Below are 21,621 nucleotides of genomic sequence, written 5' to 3'. Positions count from 1 at the left end.
TTTTTTGCGGGGGGGGGGGGGAGATTGTCCTCCCTCTGTTTTGGGATATAACTCCGCCACCAGAGGCAAAATACAGAAATTGTATTTCAGCTGCTGTACCTCCCTTGCAAACCAAGAATCAGTGAAGTGATATCCTACTTACTATGTGGGGTTTAAAAAAAAATTCCTTGAAATACCTCTTACACTTTGAAAGTGAGCCAGGATATCATCCTTTCTTTTCCAAGGTTCTGTGTAAGACAAGAGATAGAACCACCAATTTTGTTACTGTTTTATATTAATTTCATGTGAAAAATAGAAACATTTTGTTTGCTCTGTATGCCATACAGTGGGTCAAGCTTTCTCACCTTTTTTACTGTTGAGAAACCTCTGAAACGGTGTTTAGGCTTCAAGAAACCCCAGAAATTACACAATTGTGCTGAATAAGGTTGGGAAGCATAGCTGTGTACATTCCCTGCCACGGGTCCTTCCCTTCCCACACCTCTCCAGGCTCATCATCGGTCAACTTGGGAGGGGTGGGCACATTGATGTGCCCTTATATGGTCATATCACCCAATAAATGTTTAACAAAATTAAAAAATATATATATATATAAATTAACTCCCACCAATTTGGGAAACCCTTTCAGGACTGTCAAGGAAGCTTGCTGTAGGTAATATTGTCTTATAGTCACTAAGTACAAGGAGGATTACAAGGAACTGTACTGCAGGGGGAGGGGCAGATATCCAAGATTCAGTTGGAGGCTTCTACAAACTCATTTCCTCTTCCTCAACGTTAATTTATTTAGAAGCTCTCAGCATTCTATGTCAGTTAGACCATGCCCTGCCTCATCAAGCAATTTCAGGAGTTTTCTTTTGTTATCTTACAGATGTGTTTTGAGGGCATGAGGACACCCTCTGGTGCATAATAAAGCCTGACTTGCCTCACTTTATTATTAGATTCAGTGAGTCTTAAAATATAAAATAAAATCTAGCATATAATTTGCTCCAAAATATTTATATTCTTTTTATATCTTTTACATTGGGACAAAAATGTAAACCTCTATAATCCCATTATAGTAAATCCCATTATAGTAACCGTATTTGTATTATTCTCAGAATACTCTATTTGTGACAGATTAAATTGTCATGTCCTCTTAGTTCACCCCATTAGATATTTAAAAGAAACTTGAAAAGGATCTTGATCTTAGTTTATCATACGTGACTTGCTTAAGCATACCATACTTGAAGAAAATACAATTAATATTAATGCAGTAATGTAGAAACAATCATATTGTTGTCCTAAAGTTCCTAATTAAAAACTGTTACAGATTGGAAACTAATTGTTTTATGCCTACATATTCATATATGTAATTAGAATATCATCTACTATGTTTGTTTATGTTACTTTCCCCCCTAGTTTACTTGTGCTTTTCTAATTCGGCTATGTAATTCGGATGTGTATTCGGCTAAGCCATACCAAAAAAAATACCTTACCAGTATTTTGAGGGTATTATTTAAGCTGATTACAGATCTCTGATCTGATTGGCTACGGTTATAGCTGAGCCTAAATAAAAGCAATTTTTTTTTTTACTTTTATTCAGTGATTGGCCAAACTCAGCTGTACCAATCAGCTGGGTTAGCAGGAGCTGAGAGTTCGTGGATCCCGCTATTCGCTCTCAGGTCTGTGTGCAGTGGCAAGAGACCTCGCTGCACACAGATCCTGAGAACAGCTTCTGCTGTGGTGTGGTTTAAACCATATCATAGGACAAGACCTCCCAACCACATATGCATGCAGTGGGGAAGCATGCAGATGCTGGGGACAGTTTCTCCTGAAAGGTCTGCACCATCTCAGCTGGGGTGGCTGCTGTTGCAGTTCAGTTTAAAGTCCAGTAGACCTTGATTCATACAAACACTGTATTAATGGCTAGATCTCACGGTCTGTGATGATTCAGTCAGTCTCTTGGCCTTAGTATCAATCAAGCGCATAATAAACATGTGACATCTGTTTAGTTTTTGCAGTGCTGCTCTCAAAAGGCAGATGTTGTTAGACAACTTGCAACTGTTTAAAATCTCTTCTACAAAGAGAGGAAAATAGTGTCCTCGCATTCTTCGTATATTTTTCTCTGTTGATTTTTCTATGCTTTGTGCTTTAATTGGAGTCTCCAGAACAGTGGTCCCCAACCACCGGGCCGTGGCTCCCCCCCCCCCACGATGAGAAACTTCCCAGGCTGCAAGCAAATTGGCCGCCAAAGCGCCTGATTAGCTTGCGGCCTGGCAAGCTTCTTTTTGCGGGAGGGGGGGAGAGGGAAGCGTGGCCGCTGGCGCAAATGCACATGCGCGGCAGGTCCGCGCATAAGCGTTTGTGCCATTCACGGCCGCAAATGCGCACGTGCGAAAGTGCTGCACATGCTTGTTTGCGGCCACTCGTGGCGCAAATGCGCATGCGTGGACCTGCCGTGCATGCGCATTTGTGCATGGGCAGCCACGCATGCGCTGCACCCAGATTGCCCTCCCCCCACCGGTCCGCAGCCTAAAAAAGACACAGAAAAAGACATTGTATTAGTATCACTTCACAACTAGTTGAATAACATTATCTCTAGTGTCCTATTTAAAGAGTCTCATTGATTTTCTTTAGTATTTTGTTTTCTTTAGCAACCTATATCAATTACACCTCCATTTGGGAGTAAAATGTGGATATTCTAAATTTTATTTATTTATTTATTTATTTATTTATTTATTTATTTATTTATTTATTTATTTATTTATTTATTTATTTAGATTTATATACCGTCCTCCCCGAAGGCTCAGGGCGGTTTACATTAAAACTAGTCAACGATACATGAAACAGTCTTCGTTAAAACATACATACAGTAATTAATAACAGTGGTTGTAACCATATAACAGAATGTAACAGTATAACAATATAATAAAATAATATAACGATGGAACGGTACAATACCACAACAGGTCCAGAGCGCTCTGGTGGAGTTCTGGGAGGAAGGGGGAGGAGCGGGGGGGGGAGCGGGGGCCCTTCATTCGCTGTTGGTTGTGCCTGGTCTCAACCAAATGCCAGGTGGAGGAGCTCCTTTTTGCAGGCCCTGCGGAACTGTTTAAGCTCCGTCAGGGCCCTGATCTCCTCCGGGAGCTCGTTCCACCAGGTGGGGGCCAGGACAGAGAATGCTCTGGCCCTGGTCGAGACCAGGCGGACTTCTTTAGGGCCAGGGACCATTAGCCGGTTGGTGGCGGTAGAGCGCAGAGCTCTTTTAGGGGCATAGGCAGGGAGGCGGTCCCTCAGGTACACTTTATGAGGTAAATACCACAGGCATTAGCATAGTATAGCATCCCAATCAGCAAAATCAAGAGAAATGATAGACCTACAATTCATAAGACTAAATAAAACTGAATTGAGTGTTCTTTTTTCTGTTAATTGTGTCGATGCTGGTGTTTTATTGGTGAAAGCAGTAGTGCGGACACTATCATTAATATTCATTTCTGTTTTTAATTACAGTACTTGTTTGCCTGAGCTTATAAATTAAAGTTATAATTTGTTTTTTGCTGTTATTTAAGAGAAAATATCACTCTGCAAAGGAAGCTTATGAACAACTTTTACAGACTGAAAATCTTCCTGCACAAGTGAAAGCAACTGTGTTACAGCAGTTAGGTATGTAAAAGACTGTCGAGGAAAAATAAATATAAAATGGTGTGGTTTTGTTTTGAGCAATCTGTTACACTGACAAGACATTTCAATCTCCCCAACTAAAAATATCATAATTTTCCATTAAAAGGGTATTGTTTACAATCTAAGCATTGGGGGCCAAACTGGATTTTTGCTTGTATTTATTACCATCTATATTAGCCTATTTTTCTATGAAATCTTAAAAATAAAGTTAGCATATATAAATGTAAAACTTAAATGTTTTAGCTGCTCTATGCTTACCTCTCTTAATTTTTTATTTTACCTAAATTTTGGGTCTAAAGTTACAAACGACAAAGTTGTGCAGATATGTTAAATACCTGCCAGAATAATGAACAAAAGTTGGCATTAGTTGGAAGCAGCTATCATCGTAACTACCATATCCCTAATAGAATACAACAGCAGTTTTCTTTCTGGATGGTGGAATTAAACCATTTCGGTCTGTCTCAATTTGGTTGAGTGGAGCAAATTCCAAGCTACTTGCTTAATGGCTTAAAAGAAAGAAGCGGCACTTTTCTCCATTGTCTTTCTTTTGTCGGTAGGTATTTACAGCTCAATGGAGCTGGATTGATATATCATCTCCTTTAACACTGAAGCTTCTGGTTAGCAACCTCATGTTATATAGGATTACCTTTAACAATGTATTTTCAGAATTTTGGTTAATTTACTTTATATATTGTCTATTTTTTTCTTTGAGATTAAAAGTGAATTACATAAATTATAAACACACAATTTATAAACATACTCGTAAATCCCATTGGTGGACTTCCTTCTAGCCACCAATATGGTATCCTTTACCCTTGCACTGTAGCCTCTCTTCAGGCGTTGCAAGCACTGAGTCTCCATGAGATTGGAAGAAGCCAGTGTGGGCTTGAATGACAAAGTGGACCCTGATGAAGAAGATCCATCTTATCTGGAAGATGGAAGGGATCCCTAACTTTCCACTGTGCTATGGTAGAATTCACTGCCTGCGTGACCAGAATGAAACTATTAGAATTACCTATGCTAGTGGAAGCCTGATTTTCCTGGGAACCTTAGCAAGAATCTGCATTTGGGGAAAAGTGTACAGTAGACCCTCCAGCCTGAGTGATGGCAGCATGAGTATTCTCCACTCCATGATACAGAACCTGGTTGCTTGCCTTAGGCATGAGCAAGTCTACCACTGGACAACCAAAGACTGTCAGCACCATCTGATAGACATCTTTCTTAAGTGTCCACTGTCCACTGGCAGCTGTCTGCTCAGCCAGGAGGCCTGGGAAAGCTTGATGCCCTAAATGTGCTCTGCCCTAAGAGAGCCTGTCTCCACCTTAGTCAGTCCTTGTGCTGTGTTGACCTGAAATAATCATCACTAGGATCTAGAGACTCAACTGCATGTTCCTGTGCCAGTCTTCCTTTGACTACAACTCCTCAGCCCCTAAGACTGGGAACCGTAAAGTTCTCCACTTTCTGTAATATCAAGGAATATCTTCCCTTTAGTGCTAACTGATCCCCTTGTTCACCTGGTCAGACCTACAGGGACCGATCCATTTGAGAACAAACAGAGGGGACAAAGAAAAATATTGCTACTGTCTTGTGTGAAATCTTCCTCACTGTGGCTGGGTCTGGATTTGAGATGAGCAGACCCATTAGGCTTACTGGGAGCATGAGTTGGAGACACGTCACTCTGAGCAACCAGTAGTGCTGGTTTTCGCCATTCTCTTCTGGATCGTGAACAACTTTTCCTGTCAGGAATCTATGAGTACCCCTATATAATATGGGTGATATGCTGGAGCTAGGGAATTCCTCAGGTGGTTCACTAGGAATCCAGTCTTACAGAGTCTAAATACTCTTGTTTGTGTCTGATATAGCCGGTGCCATAATTGGAATCCTGATTAGAGAATCATCAGAATAAAAGTTGACATGCACTTTCTGGTCCCTGATAAAGCCAACCAGACGAGCACCTTGGGAACCACTGATATAACTGAGAAGAAGCCAAAGGGTAATGGGCTCCTGGATGTGTCAATTCTCCATGAAGAATCTCAGAAGTCTCCTGTGGGTCCTATTGGTGTGCATGTGAGAATTGGTCTCCTGAAGGAAAATTCCCTCTCCTACAGTGCTTCTGCAAAAGAACATAGTGTTTCCACTCAAGACTTCCTTAATCTCCTAGAATGTTTGAAGAACTTGAGAATTCATAGAGTGCCCATTTTCTGTTCCTTTTTTGGCATAGTGAAGAAAATTTAACATAGACCTGATATTCCCTCTTCCGCTGGGATTGATTCCGAGGCTAGAATTGTCAGAAAATGTTTGATGGCGGTTACAGACCTTTGTCATCTTTCTGAATTCTTTACTCAGCAAAGAGTGAAAGCATTTTTTTGTGTGCGTATGCTTGGAGCATTGAAATTTGGGTGCATATCTTTGCGTCACTGCTTGTAGTGACTCTCTGTCTTTGCTTTTTCCCAAATTTCATTGAAGGGTGCACACACCTGCCCCCAAGGGCTCCCCACTGTGTACAGGCCTTAATGGAACTTAATTATCTGTAGCTTTTAACATTGTGTGTACCTCTGGGAAACCTGGAAATGTATCCCCCACTGCAAAAGGAGCTATGGCCTGATTCTAAGACCTACGTCTGTTCTGACTCCTCCACTGGAATGAGTTGTTGGATCGAGAGGAAGGCTTGAAGGCAGCTTTCAGTCTCTTCTTTGACTATATCTTGGTATGACACCATTCTTACATATTGGAGGCGCAGGCAACTCTATGTTCATCTCAACTTCCTCATGTGAGACGAATTCTGTATCAACCTTAGAATTAGAATCACTGATCTTTGCCTCTTGACTGTAAGGGATAAATCTGCACATATAAACTGCCTTTGTGCATCATGAGTGCCTAGGCTGGGAGCATCTGAATTATAATGCCCACCTCGAATTAACCCCCTATTTCTATGGCCAAAGGCCTACCATATCAACTGTACCTCATTTCTAATGGAATGTCAATTGATTCTAGTAATTCAGGAAATAGAAGAATTGCCCAGTGGCCTTAATGCTTCCTTCAGGAGAGCTCTGCCCTGGCATGACTTCCGCAACCACCACCACCATTTTGGGTCCCCTCAATACCTCAGTGCGCTCTGCAGATGAAGCAAGATATCCACTAGAAGTTCATGCCTCGCAAGGAGTCTGATGCGTCTTTTGGTGCATTTTGCCATGCACTCTGAGATTCCAGTTCTGAGCAGGCTCGGAACAGTCCCAGAGAGTGCACCTGCTTGACCCTGTTAGCTCCAAAGCCTTGGAAGTTTGTAAATCTGTCCAATAGGAAGACCTCCATTTGCTCTGCCATCACAGGTGAATTCCTGCCCCCCTCTCAAGTAGCAAATTTTGTCACATTCAGTAAAGGCAGCAAAGAGGAGCAATTTTTTTTTTGAGAGGGAAGGGTAGAGTGTAAGAAATTTATACAGAAACAAGTAATATAGAAAAAAGTTAAGAATGAAAAGAAATGAAAAGAACACTGTTCTCTCTAGCTGAGGCAGGAAACAAACTGGGGATTTGGGAGACACCCACTACAGGAAGTAGGAAGGGAGGGGGACAGTTTCTGCCTCCCTGAAGTGAGGGGTGGAAATCATCCAAAGATGTCTTCCTCCTCTGGGGGAGAATTGCATTACAAAATTAGAGAAACAGTTAAACAGTATGGTATGTACAACAAACAAAATTCCCTAAATTTCAGTCATGAATTATGACAATATTTCCTTTATAAAAGCCCATTATGAACAATTCTATTTTGCACATTCTGTGGAATGATAAAAAGTGTGATAGCCTTTCTGAATTTATCAGGTATGGATATTCCAGTGGTTGGAGCACAATAGAGGATGCTTGGGTACAAGCTATTATTGATATTATATTACTCATTTGTAGGTTTTTGCCTAGACAAGGCTTTGCTCAGATGAGTGGAACATATTGAGTGAGGCATTCTTATAGATATGTAGAGTGGTTTTTGTGAGGGTAAACCAGTAGAAAGTATAGCAGTGTTGTAAACTGCTTTGAGGCCTCGTTGGAGAGAAAAGCAGGGTATAAATCAGACTTTCTCAATTGTTTTGCCATTGAGATACCCCTGACACATTCTTTAGTCTTCAAGATACCCCATAAGTGGTACAATCATGTGGAATATGGTTGGGAAGCATAGCTGTGTACGTGCACACCTGGGGCCCCTCCCTACTCCCTCCAGGCCCATCTATGATCAGATCACCCAATAAAACATTTAATTAATTTTTCTTAGATTATCCAATCTTAAAATGTAACATTATTGTTGTTTTACAATCATATATATTCAAGGTATCCTGATATTCCAAAAAGTCCATCCTACTGTTCTGGCAATTTGCTCTCCCCGTGCTCTTGGTCTCCAAGTGAAGCATGGGATAATGCTGGCTTATTTCTATAACTTGGGAAATCCCCTTTATTGCAGAGTGTTTTCGCTTGCGCGGCTCAACGCCTTTCCATCCAAAGTATTACAAGGGAGATTTGCCAAGATTCCTTTCGAAAATAGACTATGTCCCTGTGAATTAAACACTCTTGACACCATGCAATATATTTTACTGGATTGTCACTTGTTTATTGTCCAGTGAAGGAATGTTATACCTCTTATACCCAAATGGAGAAATCATTCAAAAGACCTGATCTGCCAATTTTTGTTGAGCGATAAGGATGCCGATGTCACCTTTATTATGGCTGAATTTTTGTCTTCAGTTTTTAAACTTAAACTGATTGATGTATCCTGACTAACTCTGTTCATTTTGCTAATCTGCTTTATGCCAATAAAGGTATTGTGTGTGTGTGTGTGTGTGTGTGTGTGTGTGTGTGTGTGTGGTATCCTGATAAAGTATCCCTATAGGCTGTCTTTAGAACACAGTTCCTATCACTATGGCTTCAAGTGAGTCTATTGAAAAGGTGGACCTGGAGTTTCTGGTAATTGTGCTGAAGGGACCCTGGTAGAGGCAGGTAAACTGGGGGTGTAGAGCAGAATGCATGTTTGGTTCCTTCACAGGCTTTGGATCCAAATCTCCTGGATCTGATGTTTTCAGATCTATTTGTTTTTGTTTTTGTTTTTTTGGATCCATGGATTTCAAGTGGTGTGACCTGTGCATTGTTTTCTGCTTTTTGGAAGGTTGTTCTCATTTCCAACATTAAAAGTTCCAAATGGCCAAACCCTCAGATCCAGCCATGAATCCAGTGGTCCAGACTAATGGCACAGGCTATAAAAAACACCCATATGCTGGGCATACCTGCCTGGTACCAATGTCCTATGGTTTCAAGGAGCATAAAGAAAGGATATCCATTACCCATTCTTGATTTCACATTGGAACCATCGCCAGGCAACTCGATAAGAAATTAGGACCCAATAAAACCAAGCCAAGAAGGCTTGTTTCTTTTTCAATTTATACCCCACTCCTCCCAGCATGCTGGCTCAGGGTGACTTCCAACATTTAAAATCATAAACATACATAGAGCATCATTTGTCAATAATTTAATATATAATATATAATAATAAAATAATAAAATTAACAAAATCAATTATATCAGTTTTTTGCCAATTACTTTGTTCCACTCCCAGATCCATGGCCAGTTAACTGAGGGCATATTGGATATGACAAATATGATCTAGTTGAAGCCATCCTCTATCCCTGTCACACCATGCAGGGTAGAAAATATGCATGAAGTACACGAGGATACCTACCCATTTCTGTTCACACACTCGGCTCCATCCTCACTAATTGTTAAAGAGATGCAAGCCAGATGTGCAACTAGGTTCCTATTCTTCTCCAACTGACAAGGAAGGGAAAATGATTGATGCTTTAAGACAAAAATTGTATGCCAATTCCTCATTAAATTTGAGGATAGCTAACAGGCCATTTTGCCTGCATACCAGCTATTCTTATTGGGGAAGGTCATCTTATATCTGGAACAACTACCAGAAGATCAAAGGTCAAAAGTCATTCAAGCATTAAAATTGGAAGAACAGCAGTTGAATGCTGGTAAGCATGTAGAGGACGTTTCAGCACAAATATTAGACTCTCTGATTATAAAGGCATGTGTGGTTGAGGTCTTCAGTTCTCTCTCTAGAAACAGGGGCAATAGTTGAAGACTTGCCCTTCAAAGGCACCTCACTCTTCCCATCCAGAACACATGATTTGCTGCACTGGATTGAGAAAAATTGGCAGACAGCATGTTCTTTTGCTATAACTTCAGCACAGTCTTCTCAATACAGACCAAAGTACCAACCGAAATTCTCTTATACATATCAAGGCTTTCAATGGCCGTATTACAAGCAATCATCTCAGCCTCCTCAGCAGAGATTTTTCTTGCAATCATCTCAAATTTTTTCGCCGCAGACCAACTGTGAAGTTGAAACCTGAAAAGAATCGAATCATGATCATGTGTCCAAAGATCATACTTGGGCATCTAAGCCTCTTTTCTGACATAATAGTAGATGACAAACCACGTAAAGCCACTTTCAAAGAAGTTTGGCCTCTTACCTTCCTCAGTGGTGCAAAGTGTCACTTGGATGTTATCTGTTATTATTAAACCGAGTTACTGTTTATAGGTTGCACAGTTACTCCTACAGTCAATGGCACAGGCAGCTGATCATGTCTTCTTTGTGTTGGCCTTTGAACTAAGAACTTTACTCACAAAGGGGGCAGTTCAGTGTTTATCACCTTCTCATTCACAGTTTAGTTATTATTCCAAGTTCTTTTTGATTAATCAAAAGGATGGTGGTTTATATCCGATTTTGGATTGGATGTAAGAGGTCTTAATTGTTTCATTAAAGTACAACGCTTTAAGATGGTCTCCTTGGCCTTGATTTCAGAATTGCTACACCCAGGAAATTACTTTGCAGTCTTGGATCTCCAAGATGGTTACTTTCCCATTCACAGTAATTATAGAAAATATTCATGATTTTTGATCCAGACTAACACCTACTAATATAATGTACATCCTTTTGGCTTAGTTATTAACCCAAGGGGATTTACAAATTGTATGTCAGTAGTGGTTGCCTGTTTGAGAGCTAACGGATACTCAATCTTTCCTTACATAGATGGCTAGGGGAGACAGTGTGGTGTGGTGGTTAAGAGGAGCAGCCTCTAATCTGGAGAACCAGATTTGATACCCCACTCAGGCAGCCTGCTGGTGAACCTGGGGTAATCACAGTTTTCTTAGGGCTGTTCTTACAGAGCTTTTCAGTTAAAGCTCTCTCAGCCCCACCTACCCTACAGTGTCTGTTGTGGTGAAAGGAATGGAAGGCAGTTGTGAGCAACTTTGAGACTCTGTTGGGTAGTGAAAAGTAGAGTTTTTGTCCCATGTGTTTGCCTTAATATGTAACTTTTACAGAATTTGTTTATGAGAGTGTTCAACCCTGTTCTCCACCCCCAAAACCACAATTTCTCTATCTAGAGAGGAATTATTTAAAAATTACGATGGTGGACACTCAATTGTAATCTCTTGAGGGGAATATGCTTTGGAGTGAAATCTCCTCAGATCACAGTCACAACTGATGCACCCCTGTCAGGGTGGGAAGCCCACTGTGAAGGTAGATGTTCACATGTGGAGACAACTTTATATATTAACTTACTAGAGCTGAGAGATATTTGAAATGCCCTTAATTCCTTCTCAGATTTACTGCACAGCAAGGTGTGTCAGATCCAGACCAATAACACCACAGTGATGTTTTATATAAACAAACAAGGGGGCACCGTATTCCTGTCAAGAGGCCCCAAGTATTTGGGAATGAGGAATAGCAAATCACACTTTAGTGCAGATGGATACATTCTTGTTAACTGGGAATTGAGTGCTGTTCTATACTTTTCCTTTCTTGTCTTTGATAAAGATAATCATGACAATTCCCATTCTATTCTAAAAACTCCCTTCTGGCCAAGGCATATCTGGTTCCAAGTACTCCTATAGAAATGAAAGGACAACTTCATTCTCCTGGTACTGGAATCAGTCCAGTGTTGTATGGATTGAAATTTAGTTTATTGGCATTTATTCAGGTCATACTGTGCTCGGCGGGTACTAATCTGTTAGAGGTCCTTGGCCCCAGAGATATATGCCTGGCCTCAACCCAGGCCAGGGCCTTTTTGGTCCTGGCCCCAACCTGGTAGAATGAGCTCCCAGGAGAGCTAAGGGCAGTAACGGAGCTGACACAGTTCTGCAGGGCCTGTAAACCAGAGCTCTTCCACCAGGTCTTCAGTTGAGGCTGGATTAAAATCAATGGGCCCCACACGGGCTCCACTGTACCATTGGGCAAACCCCTTGATGGATGGCTGTTGGAGGCAGGAGAGTTTTTACCATCTTGGTATGTTGGGGATATACTTGGTTTTAGGGAGTTGAGGTTTTTATCGGGATTGTTTTATGTGAGCCGCTTTGAGTCCTTGGAGGAAGGCATCCTATAAATATAACAACAACAAATATAACAACAACAACAATAATAATATCCTTTTGAATACATCTATTCAGAAAGTTTACCACATCACCCCAGGAAACTCAAAAGGAAAGATAGTTCTGCATTTCGTGTATATATTGATTATACCCACCTTCAAATATCTGCATGCCCTCTCTCAGAATAGTATGCATGCCCTCTCTCATATAGTGAACATTACAGGTAAAGTTGGAATTTTCTGGGACTTTATAGCACAAGTAACGAATGGAATCCCATATGAGGGAATTGAGTAGCATTTCCCTGATTACAATCTTCTGAAACATTTTGCAGGTAAAACTATCACCAGCATATAGTACCAGAGGTGATTGTTTCGGACAGTGGGTCCAGAATGATACCATCTGTGGTTGATGATATGTTGTAAACCAAGAAAGTCAGGGTAGTCACATATATACACACCCTTCCCAGCAAAGGCCAGGGTGACCATGGTGATCTTGTAGTGGTTGGAAACTGAATCATATAATTGGAAAGTATCTCGAGGGTAATGTAGTCCAACCCCTTGCTCAGTGCAGGAACCCACAACTGCCTGCCCATCCATAGTGACCCCAATTTCATGTCCAAGTGATCCCCCTACCAAAAATCTCCAGGATCCAGTCTGGCCTGGAGGAAATGGATTGAAATGTGTCCAGATATTCTCTAAGAAATCTTGAAAATGTACTCAGATGCCTTTCTCAACACAGTCATGTTAGAGTCCAATGAGGGCTTCTTAACAGCAGTCTAAGTACCACCTCCTTCAAAGCAGTTGGAACAATTTCGTTCTGTGCAGAGATGTTTCAGTATTCTGTTATATGTATGTCATTTTAAGTATTGAACATGCTTTATAGGATTTCAGATCTTGACTCTTAGAGTTTAGTTGCAAAATATATGCTAGGAATTCTCTAATTGAAGTTCTAGTAGTCAATATTTCATAGTGCCTTTGCTTTATATTTCTTTTTTATATAATCCTAATATAAAGTATGTTGTTTGATAAAGTTCTTTAAAAATGCAGTAATCAAAGCTGAGAAGGCTGAAAAAATCAAGTCCTGCTAGATTAATCTTCAGTTCTTGTGTTCTTTTTTCTTAGGCTGGATGCATCATACAGTGGATCAGTTAGGAGATAAAGCCACCAAGGAAAACTATGCTATTCAGTGTCTCCAGAAGTCTCTAGAGGCAGATCCCAACTCTGGCCAGTCCTGGTATTTCCTTGGAAGGTAAAAATTAGTGATATAATAAGAATTTTTTAATAGGACTAATGTTATAGTGATTGGAATAGGATGAGAAAACCTGGGTTCATATCCCTGCTTATACGTGCAGGAGCATTGAGCAGCTTTGAGTCAATTAGGCACCCTAACCCTGAACTACTATCGTCTGCTTGTTGTGAAAAATAGACTTGCATAATCCCAAGTATTTCCACCACTTTATTGCCTTAGAACAGTGGTCCCCAACCTTTCCGAGGCTGGGGACCGGCAGGGCATCGGGCCGCGCCCGCACAGACCGGCCACGCCCACGGGCCGCGCCCGCGGGTCAGGCCGCGCCCGTGGGTCGTGCCCACGTGTCGGGCCACGCCCGCACAAAGGGGCCGCGCCCGTGGGCCACGCCCACGGGGCGCGGCGCGGCCCTGATTCCCTCTCCCCGCCCTCCCGCAGTAAGAAGCTTCCCGGGCCACAAGCTTGCGGCCTGGGAAGTTTTTTACTGCGGGGGGGGGCGGGGAGAGGGATCCGCGGCCCAGCGCCATGGCCTTCGGGGCCCAGCACCGGGCCTCGGCCCGCAGATTGGGGACCACTGCCTTAGAAAACTAACAGGATAGAAGTACTGCCAATATTAAAGTGGCATTTTGGAAATTTTGCCAATTCACTCACTTGAGATAAATATTTGATTTAATCTGAACATGAAAAGCAGCTGATACTTGATGCCAGCTTAATTGTATAGCAAAAAGTGCAGCATTATGAAAGGTTTTTTTGCATTTGTTGCATGTATGGATTGTTGACTATAGCAGATAACTTGTATTAAAAAAGTTGTACATCTGGGTATTGCAGTGAATATGGACAGTGTATTTGTTCCAAAGCCTATCCATAATTATCTTTCTACTCCAAGATTGTGCAATTTGTGACATCTCTCCTCCTCTACAAGCCAAGATATGGGTTAGCACCTTGTGAGGCCTTAGTGTTTACCCCCTTCAAGCTGGTAGGGTCAACTGTTTTAACCTTAATGTTGCTACAACAGGTTAAATACTGTGGCCTTTTGAACCTTGTGCATGCTGGAGAAGATGTTAGAAAGGAATACACCACTTGAAAATGCAGGTGATAGTTTCCACCTTTGACTGAAAACAAGTACGGCAGGAACAATGTCCACTCCTCCTTTTTGCATGTTGTGCTGGCTTTCTCTTTGGAAAGAACAGAGGAGGGCATTCCAAAATGTGGTGTTGCTCCTGCATTCTGAAGCTGTACACGGCATTCTACCACATTATTCCTTCTCATCCTCCTAAGTGTGTAAATTAGTCTTGAAAATCCAGCCTTAAGAACCATCTTAGCAATTATTCCACCTGCTTTGGGTGATTTTGGCTTGACGTGATACTGGAGAGATTTGGAGTTTGATGTCTCTGGTTTCTAACTAGGGAGCTAAAAAGTAGAGCTAGCACTTTCCTGGACTTGACCACAATACATGGTTTAGCTTGATAGATCACAAGTTATGTGGGTCTCTTTGAGATTCATCATATTTTCCTTCTGTTTGTGCTGTATGATGTCTGCAAAAATACCATCTACCTCAGCAATTAAAAAAAAATTGTGACCTGTTGTTAGGGTTGCCAGCTCTGGGCTGGGAAATTCTGGAGATTTTGGGGATGGAGCCTGGGAAAGGCATGCTTTGAGTAGAAAGAGTGGTCCGTAGAGTGGGATATAATTCCATAGAGTCCACCCTCCAAAACAGCCATTTTTCCCCCAGGAGAACTTATTTGTGTAGTCTGGTGATTAGTTGTAATTTTGGAAAAGTTCCACACTCCACCTGGATCTGGAGGTTGGCAACTCTGTTTATTGTATATAGGTACTGTTGTGTTTTTTGTTTTAAAACTGAGAAACATAAGATTAATTTTATTGTGAAAGAATCCCCTCGGATAAAAGTAAGCCATTTGTGCAGTGTTAACTTTATTCTAGCAAAGATAATCTTAGAGTATTTCTCTAGTTATAGGCTGTTTCCTTTTGCTTAATTCTAAATATTTTGATTATCTGTGTCTTTATTGTTGAGGCTGCAAGCTTTTCCTTTAGAGTAGGGGGCAATGATCATGGAAAGTAAATCATTGTGAATTTTAAAATGTTAAATTAAAAACAAATTCTTTAAAAGCGGGTAATGTTTTTTTCTGTTAGACTTTGAACTTCAAAAGCTATGAGGTTCAATACTTGAATTTTAAATATATATATATATATATAATCCACCTAGTTTTTTAAAATGTTACTGATTGCTGAAAGCGAAGTGGTAGTCTAAGTAAGTCTTAACAATAATTCCTTATTTACGCATTTACGCTTGTCATGATATGTAAAAAAATCACTCCACTTTTTTGTAGATAAAACATTTTGTTTTTCATTTAGTACATTGGGAGGGAGAGAATAATTTTTTCTTGATTCAGTAATGTTATGAACAGTCCTTTGTCAAATTTGTTCTTAATTACTGTATTAACAATAATTGTCTCTTCTCTTAGGTGCTATTCAAGTATTGGGAAAGTTCAGGATGCCTTTATATCTTATAGGCAGTCTATTGATAAATCAGAAGCAAGTGCAGACACATGGTGTTCTATAGGGTAAGAGAATTATAAGATAAATACTTTTTCTATAAAAACATGTCCTCCATCACAAAGGAATCTTCCCTTAACAGGTAGGTTCCTTCCATTAATGAATCTAATCTTTCCTCAGCAGAATACTCCTCCTGTGAAATGATAAGGATATTTTGGATCACATTTTTCATTCACTTGCCCTTTTACTGTAATATGAAGTTCATAGTCAATCTTCTGTGCAGTTCACACCTGCTCCAGAGAGGTTTTGTAGCTAAAAAGTCTCTAGAGGGTGCTGCACACCAAATCAAAGTCTTGACTCCACCCCAGGAACATGTGCTCCCATGCAGCAGCACCCTCAGATCCTTTTATGCCTCTGAAGGAGCTGGTTGTGCCTGAAGCTTGCTCTTATTCATTAATTAGAAACTTTTTGGTAAGAAGACTTCTCCTTCTTTTCATGGGCGAAAAGGCCTTGTTTAAGAAATGCATGAAATGCAGTGCTAAAATGTCCCAGACATACAAACATGAGCATTGCCTATTCTATTTGGGTGAAGAGCACTTGATGCCCACTTGTAAGTTCTGCAAGAACTTTACCATGAAGACTAGAGGGGATCATGCTAGCAAATTAAAGGCAGTGTTGTGGGAAAATACTTTACAGGCTTCGGAGCCACCATCTAAGACAGTGTTTCTCAACCTTACCCTGTCCATGACCCCAACTCAGCAGCGGCTGGTGCGGTGGCGTCCTCAGCGCGCATGTACACACAAAATTGTGGAGGCAGCCATTTAAATGGCTCTGTCGCCGCCTCCTCCTCCACCACATGCCCCTACTGCCTGCCGCCTCGCCTACTGTTGCTGCCCACTGCCACTGCAGCGGACAACCTGGCGACCCCGGGGAAGGGGCCAAGCAACCCCAAATGGGGTCGTGACCCACAGGTTGAGAACCACTGATCTAAAATTTAAAACAAATCCCTTGAAAGCCCCTATGGAGAAAAAATTGGATTCTATTCATTCAGCTCCATTCCTGGGTTCGATGTCTGTAGACATCCAACCGAGTTTGAGGTCCCCTCAGGATAAGAGGTCTCTTCAGAACCACCTGCTAAGAACGCGAAATCTAAGAATTAGGACAAACAAGTGTTCACCGTTCAACAACCAGTTCTAAGCGTAATGCCAGAACCATCCAGCAATCTGCAGACAGGCTGCAAAGTCCAACCCCAAGCTCCCCAGCTATCTTGGTTTCAGAAGAGGAGATTGAATCTGAAGTACCACTGCACCATAAGTGTCCATTATGTGAGCCAGAAGGTACCCACCCATGTGATAGCCATCACTGCCATATTTGAGGCACCAGGGCTATATGAAACCATGGGACAACCCCAGATTTGAGCATCAGGACTTTAGTTGCTCTTAGCAGTCAGTTCTAGTGTCATACAGGCCTTTTCCACCTAGAAGAAGAAGAAGAGTTGGTTCTTATATGCCACTTTTCCCTACCCGAAGGAGGCTCAAAGCGGCTTACAGTCGCCTTCCCATTCCTCTCCCCACAACAGACACCCTGTGGGGTGGGTGAGGCTGAGAGAGCCCTGATATCACTGCCCGGTCAGAACAGTTTTATCAGTGCCGTGGCAGGCCCAAGGTCACCCAGCTGGTTGCATGTGGGGAAGCGCAGAATCGAACCCGGCATGCCAGATTAGAAGTCCGCACTCCTAACCACTACACCAAACTGGCTCTCCCTAGAACTTGGTCCCTAGAAACAGGGGAGATGAACACACAGGGAGACAGGCACAGCTGGGTTCTTACCACCTTTCATGAATGCGTGCTTATCCAAAATTATGTGGATCAGACATTTGCAGGCTGGGAAAAACCCAACATTGAACTTTTTTTGCAACACAATGCAGTGACAAAGCCAGGAATTTTTGATTCCGCTCTTGCAAATGGAAGGGCTCCTTAAGAGTTGCTTTTCAGATCAGGTGTGAGGGAGTTCTGTTATCGCCTTCCTCCCCTTACAATGTTCAAGAATGCCAGGAGGGAGGAGGTGGAATTGATCGTTATAGCCCCTTTCTGGCTTTGGCATATTTGGTTTCTTACCCTCATGGAGATTTCTAGAGGTCAGTTCCTAATGCTTCCAAAGGAACTAGATCTGCTGACATTCAGCAGGCTGCTTCATCGCAACCTTTCTTGTTTCACCTTGGCAGCTTGGAGGTATGGGACAAAGATTTAGTCTTTTCCCATGCAATAAATGACGTTCTCTTGAATGCTAGGAAGACAAGAACTAGGAAGTCATATAAATGGAGGTTTGTTGTATGGAGCTTAGAGAAAAAACAATCCTCTTTGACTGCTCCTGGACAAATTATTTTTATTTGTTGTCATTAAAGACAACTGTTTTAAGTTTCTCCTTTGAAGGTGCATTTGGCTGCAATTTCAGTTTTTCATGCAAGTCTGGAGGGAAAATCTCTGTTTGCTCCTCATTTATCAAAGAGATTCCTCAAGCGGTTATAGAATCTCTGCCCTCTGGTTGAACCAATAGTCCCTCAGTGGTCCATGTTTTTGATTCTGTCTCAACTGATTTATAAGCCCTTTGCACAATTGGCTATATGTCCATTGGACTTATTAACTATGAAAATTAATTTTTCATAGCTGCCGCTTCAGCTACAAAAATGAATGAGTTGGCTGCATTAAGATCACCCCTCCCCCCTTTAAAATTATTTCCAGAAAGAGTAAGTTTACATCTAAGTTTGAATTTTATTCCCAAGTTATTATCAAAATTTCACATATCACAAAAGGTAACATTACTTGTAATATTACTGCCTTGAGTCTTAGGAGGAAGGTGGGTTATAAATTAAAGAATGATAATGATATCATCATCGTCATCATCATCATCATTATTATTATTATTATTATTATTATTTCCGTAGCCTGACTCTAAGGGGGATAAACTCTTATTCACATTAGATGTAAGAAGAGCTTGTTTGTTTACTCAAAAGGAAGAGTATAATTTAGAAGGGAAACTGCTTTGTTCCTGTGTTTGGCTGGTCCTCATAGAGGGAAACTAACTTTTCCCCAAACTGTATCTAGGTATCCACAATTAGAAGGTGCTACAGTGAGGTTGGGAGGGAATGTCCCATAGGAATTAGGGCCTGTCTCAATGTTACCCCAAGAAGGGCCAAGTCCTCAGACACCCCTCTGGATAATGTCATTTCTTTAGTGAAGCAGACACAATTACATAGCAGGGAGTTTGGCTAAACCACCTTCCCTGTAAGGCCAGCCACCACCACCTCTGAACTTGGTCCCTAACCTCCCAGAACCCAGAGGCAGTTCCGGGGACCATCAGGGAATTACACAAGGAGTCTCAAACCCTTTCCAGGGCAGAGAGGTCTTAACAAAACACAAGGATAGTGTGACAAAGAAGGCTCGGGGGGGGGGGGTTGCCATTATGGCACGATGAACAAAAAGACAAGTATTTTAAAATATTTTGATTTTATTTAAGGTGCACAAAAACCAAGTTGATACTAGGTATGAATAAGAATAATAAAGGCATATAATATTTCTGTCTAAACACAACAAGGGGCTACAATGTTGAGTTTCAAAGTTCATAGAGCATAAAGAGAAGTTTCCCAATGGTCAAGCCCAAGGATTCAAAGGGAAGATATGACTTCCAAGACATCAAGGGAGGTTGATAAGAGGTAACACAAGGTGTAATACATAATTGGATTCTATGGAAAAGGCCTTTCTAAACAGGACCAATCAAATCCCTATACGAATTAACAATTAGGTCAATGACATCCTTGGTGTCAAGATGGTAAGCTAAGGCAATGTCTAGTAAGGGCCTTGGCTTTAAAAGCTGACATCATTGTGACCTGCACCAACACTGGTCAAATCCTCATGGGTGTCAATTAGAGAAAGCTGGGAAGAAAACACCTTGTCTCCAAATGTTCAACACAGCACTTGCTACTAAGCTTCAAGGCCACACCTGCAAGACTCCACAAGAACAATTCACGTTAGGGCTTAATTGGAAGTGCATACTTTCACAAGGAGATCAGTATAAGGCCTACTTAAAAGCTCACGCCTGAACTAATGTTTTAGAAACTGCAAAAACAAGCCGGTTAGCTGTTTTTCACTACGGAGCTCATTCCACCAGAGCGATGGCTTCATCTGTAACTTTTCAGGATGGAATTCCATTATTAGAGATCTGCTGAACTGCAATATGGTCTTCAGCAGATACATTAGTTCGCCATCACACCTTGTACATCCAGGCCAGATGAGTAACACAAGTAGGAAAAGCTGTTTTGCACTCTCTCTTTAAATAGGGAGCATGTGCCCACCTCCTAATGAGTGGCTTGCTATAATCTCCATGTGTGAACTGCACAGAAGATTGATGCCTTTACCTGTTCATCGAGTATTTTCTGTGCAGGAACACATACCCTTCCCCCTTCCCGGCTACATACTCTTTAGCTTCAGCGATGCTAGAAGTACTGAGCATTTAGGCACAGCATCTTCTAGAGGATTTTTGCTACAAAACTCTCCGGAGCTGGTCTACACTAAAACAGTCCTTGTGTGTTACTGCACAGAAGATACTCAATGAACAACAGTTACAGGTAAGCAATGCTGTTTTCTCAATTTTCAGTTATTTTTATTGATGCTAGTTTACAGGTGTAAAGGCCCAGAAAAAGTTAAAGCATTCAGAAAAAGCTTGTCTACATGGGTTTTTTCCTAACTCCAAAGACAATGTAGAGAATATTTGCAAATAAGTTTTTTTTTTAGTGAAATGTTTTTAAGACAAGATTTTGCTCACTCAAAGTATGAGGATTTTATGTCTAATAAAAGACATAACAGCAGATTGGTAATATTGACAGCAGATTGGTAATATTCATATTTTTCCTTGTATCAATCAATTTCAGTAAACCTTTATTGGCATATAAGATGATCATCTCATAGGTTAAGATCCAGAGTGTAAAACAGAAAAACAAATTAAAGTTAAAAACTCAGCAGCTTCACGTAGCGCCAACTCATTATCCACAGTAACCATCAAACCCCGAACATTTAGGTGTTCTCTCACTTGCCATTAGAAAACTGATTGCTCAAATCCTTAGTAGTACAAGACTGTATCCTTTCTCAAAGCATGATGGCTAAGAATTGTGCTACATGTTCCGTTACCACCAAGGATGTGTCTGCGAATAACTTTTTAATACTGTGAGAAGATGATTTGTTAGTCTGCAAGATTGGGCTTAATAAGGAAGAGCATTGTTTATAAAATAAACGGCTAGAGAAGAGTATATGATAGATTCAGGTTCACCAACACAGCAAGCACACAATATCTGGTCATAAGGAATGTTCTGATATCTCCTAAACAGTATTCCCGATCGAAAAATAGTCATTCTAGCCTGCATGAAAGCTCAGTGATGAAATGGGTTAAATAAATTGGCAAAGTACTGGGCCATAGATTTCTCAGGAAAAGAGAGGCCAAAAAAAGGAAGAGAGCAAATCTGGTTGGCTCCAGTGTTGATTATTTGTTTCCTTATAGTAACCTAAGGCATTTATACTTTTTAATTTTATTCAAATGTCAGGTAATATAATTTTCTATATGCTAAGTTACATTTCCCTCCATGCATTCGACATTTACAGAAAATTCACATTTCTGTACTGCAGATCCAATTTAATGTATTTGTATATCATTTCAAGCAAGTCTCTGAAGAGGCGGCAAATAGCACAAACACTGAGTGCTGGGCTGAAGCTCTCTGGTATTGTTGTATAACCTCCAAGGCCTA

General features: G+C 41.1%; 1 protein-coding gene across 4 annotated transcripts in view; it reads left to right on the top strand.

Moving 5' to 3' along the window:
• KDM6A (lysine demethylase 6A) overlaps window positions 1-21,621 on the top strand; it is a 177,149-nt gene that overhangs the window by 94,433 nt on the left and 61,095 nt on the right. For all 4 annotated transcript variants that reach the window (XM_077342853.1, XM_077342850.1, XM_077342852.1 and 1 more), the window contains exons 9-11: window positions 3,546-3,639; window positions 13,190-13,316; window positions 15,797-15,895. In XM_077342853.1, coding sequence (XP_077198968.1) covers window positions 3,546-3,639; window positions 13,190-13,316; window positions 15,797-15,895 — 320 coding nt within the window. The remainder of the gene's footprint in view (window positions 1-3,545; window positions 3,640-13,189; window positions 13,317-15,796; window positions 15,896-21,621) is intronic.

The sequence above is a fragment of the Paroedura picta genome, chromosome 6, assembly GCF_049243985.1.
Source record: "Paroedura picta isolate Pp20150507F chromosome 6, Ppicta_v3.0, whole genome shotgun sequence".
NCBI lineage: Eukaryota > Metazoa > Chordata > Lepidosauria > Squamata > Gekkonidae > Paroedura > Paroedura picta.
Note: the sequence above shows the minus strand (reverse complement) of the source record. Positions and strands in the feature narration are given on the sequence as shown.